Here is a 3,175-nt window from a genome sequence, read left to right on the forward strand (position 1 = left end):
ATTTATTTATTATATGTAAGTACACTGTAGCTGTCTTCAGACACTCCAGAAGAGGGCGCCAGATCTCGTTACGGATGGTTGTTAGCCACCATGTGGTTGCTGGGATTTGAACTCTGGACCTTTGGAAGAGCAGTCGGGTGCTCTTACCCACTGAGCCATCTCACCAGCCCCAATCTAAGTTCTTGAAACTCCAATTTAAAAAAAACCCGAAATTCCACCAGTGAAAAACGGGAAACAAATACAAAAATGCCTTGCGGGGCGTGGTTGGTGCAGCCTTTAACCCAGCCGTGGAGCAGAGGAAGATGGGGCTCCAGTTCAAAGCTAGCCTGGTCCACAAGCGAAGTCTAGGCTAGGCAGGGCTACACAGAACGACGGCCAAACAAAATCCAAACCTCTCCCTCCCTTTAATTCGTGTCTCTGACTGCGCCACTGAAGGCGTCCACCATACAGTGCTTCCAAGATACGAAAATAAGAAAAATAATGGCAAAGCTTCCAGGCTCCCAGGCCTGTTTCTCTACGGCAGCCGCAAGGGAACATCCAGACCATGCTGGAACCGGCGGCGGCGGCCAGAGGCGCCAAGCCAGGCAGCCGCGCGCAAATGAAGACGCAGTGTCCGCAGACACACACTCACCTGAATGACCCGCTGCTTCAGTTTCCTGTCTACGAAAACCGCAGGTCTGGGCTTCATGATGCTGCTGCCCGGAACGGGCGCCTCTCGTTACCCGGAAAGACTGCCACAGCCGCGCTCGCCGCCGTACCGGAAACCCCGCCCACGCGTGGTCCCTAGCACCGGAAGTCCCCCCCGCAACTTTTCCTCAGCACGAAAGCTCCGCCAGTAGGGAGGACTGCGCGGCTCACGGAGGTCGGGAGGACCTGGAAGCGCGCGAGTTTCCAGTCTGGTTCCTTGTCAGGATTGCCCATCCCTGCCTAAGAGGCTAGGCCCCCTTTGAAGGCGTTCAACTTTATTGGTTCTCAACTGAGCAAACAGACACTGACTCCATTCTTCGCGGCTGCGCAGACTCTCACAAGCAAGTAGTAAACTTGATGCCAGGCCTGGCATAGCGGGGGGGGGGGGGGGACCTTAACATTTCAATATTCGGGAAGCGAAGGCAAGGAAGATTGCTGAAGAGTTCAAAGGCAGCAGAGCCAAGTAGTAAGATGCTGTCTCAAAACAAAAAAAGTTTGGGTTTGTCACGTTCCAGTCTGGGAACCAGAACCGCAGCGTGTTCGCGGTTTCTGTTTGTTCTGTGTAGAGACGGAGTCGCACGCTGTACCCAGGATAGTGTGGAACTCAGTCTGCAGCCTAAGACATTTTCCCCTTAAGAACGTCTTTTCAGGAAAAAGCAAGATTCATGCCTTTGTAGAAAATAACTTCATGACAAACCAATATGGAGCAGAATTGGGATTTATTAAAAGATAGTTTTAGCACTCTTGAGCACAGTGGCTAATAGAGAGGTGCTCAGGGGGAACAAAACAAAAAGACAAGATAAAGCCCAATGGTGAGTATGGGTTTCTTGGCCTTTTCAAGGGAGAATTTTGCATAGGAGTATTTTGCAACGGTTATGTGTAGGCGCCTCTCAGTTGTTATTGGTGTTTGTTTTTAAGGAAAATTATTCAGAGTAATTTACAAGGTTTAAGTGGTTGTTCAGGAAGTTTGATTTGTGGGGGTGCAGAAGCGCACACCTTAAGTCCCAGCCCACAGAAAGGCAGAGGCAGATGGATCTCTGAGTTCAAGGCCAGCATACCGTCTACAGAGTTCTAGGAGATTTATTTGGGAGAAGTGCTGAGGATACAGGAAAGGCTGTCAGTTACTATTCGGTGATAAAACACATGGCCAAGGCAATTATAAAAGGTTATTTGGCGCTCACGGTTCCAGAGGGATAGCCGTCGTTATGGCGGTTTGGAGGTAGCGAGCAGCTAGGGCAGCAGCTGAGAGCATATTTCTCTAAGCACAAACAGAAAGCCTTGAGCTAACTTAAGCTGATAGGAGTCTTTTGAAACCTCAAAGCCTCAGTGACATACTTTCTCCAGCAAGACCACACTTGGTCCTCCACAAATAGCCATCAACTGGAAACAAGTGTTCAAATGCCCAGGACTGTGAGGGGCATCTAGTCAAACAACCACAGTACCCATTCCTGGTAGTTCTTAGTTTCCAGTTCTGGATATCAAACCCAAAAGCCTCGTATATGATAGGCAATCACTCCAATTGGGCTACATCTAGTGAACTATATTCCTAGCTTTGACTTTGATTCTAATATTCCATTGTATGTGTATATATTTTAAACGATTCATAACTTGGTGGGTGTCTGCTTTGGTTCTGTAACTTGTCTGTTGTGGGAGTAGTGTTGTGATAAAATATGCATATTGTAGGTATCTCTTGTGCACTGACAATCATTCATTTGTATATGTGTGTGTGTGTGTGTGTATACATATATATATGTATGTATGTCAACTAGATCAGACGGTAGCTCTAGTTTTAGGATTCTTCTGTCTTCCATAGTATCTGTTTATAGTCCCACAGATAGTATCTAAAGGTTCTTTTCTTTCCAAATCCTTGCCAGCATTTGTTGTTATCTTGTTTTTTATCTTTAATGGCTGCCTTTCTGACCGGAGTGAGATGGAATCTCAGCAGAGGTATTTGCATTGGTGTGGGTCACGCCGCCGCTCTCAATGGCAGGTAGATAATTTTACATTGCCCCTGATATGAACACCTTGGCTCGTTTTGTAATTCTAGCATTCAGGAGGCTTGGGCAGCAGGATTGCTGCAAGTTTGAGGCTAGTCTGTGCCACTTGATAAGTTCCAGGCCATTCCTGATTACTGTGTGAGACCCAGCCTGAACAACAACCATGAATAACAAGTATTTCATATCTTTATAAACACGGGTTTCCTGCTCTTTTGATACTGTCCATTCTAATAAACGCATCACTTCATTGTAAACTTGATTTACATTTCCTTAGTAATTAGTAATACTAAAAGTCTTTGCATGTGCTTATTGGCCATTTGTATAATCTTAGGAAAATGTTCTTTGAGTTCTTCCATTTTCTTCTTCTTTCTTTCTCTCTTCCTCTCTTTCTTCCTTCCTCCTTCCCTCTCTTTCTTTCTTTCTCTCTCTCTTTCTTTCTTTCTTTCTTTCTTTCTTTCTTTCTTTCTCTCTCTCTCTCTCTCTCTCTCTCT

General features: G+C 46.1%; 2 protein-coding genes across 5 annotated transcripts in view; one reads left to right on the plus strand and one right to left on the minus strand.

The window, feature by feature from the left end:
* The window catches only part of Nvl (nuclear VCP like), a 57,195-nt gene extending 56,424 nt beyond the window's left edge, over nucleotides 1-771 (minus strand). For 2 of the 4 annotated variants that reach the window (XM_021159011.2, XM_029476307.1), the window contains exon 1: nucleotides 632-771. In XM_021159011.2, coding sequence (XP_021014670.1) covers nucleotides 632-688 — 57 coding nt within the window. In that variant the 5' untranslated portion in view covers nucleotides 689-771. The remainder of the gene's footprint in view (nucleotides 1-631) is intronic. The other 2 variants (XR_003836453.1, XR_003836452.1) reach the window with 2 other exon arrangements.
* Nucleotides 772-808: 37 nt separating this feature from the next.
* Nucleotides 809-3,175, plus strand: part of Cnih4 (cornichon family AMPA receptor auxiliary protein 4) — a 22,223-nt gene continuing 19,856 nt past the window's right edge. The window contains exon 1 of the mRNA XM_021161201.2: nucleotides 809-1,028. The gene's annotated coding sequence lies outside the window, so the exon portion shown is untranslated. The remainder of the gene's footprint in view (nucleotides 1,029-3,175) is intronic.

This window comes from Mus caroli, chromosome 1, assembly GCF_900094665.2.
Source record: "Mus caroli chromosome 1, CAROLI_EIJ_v1.1, whole genome shotgun sequence".
NCBI classification, from domain to species: Eukaryota; Metazoa; Chordata; class Mammalia; order Rodentia; family Muridae; genus Mus; species Mus caroli.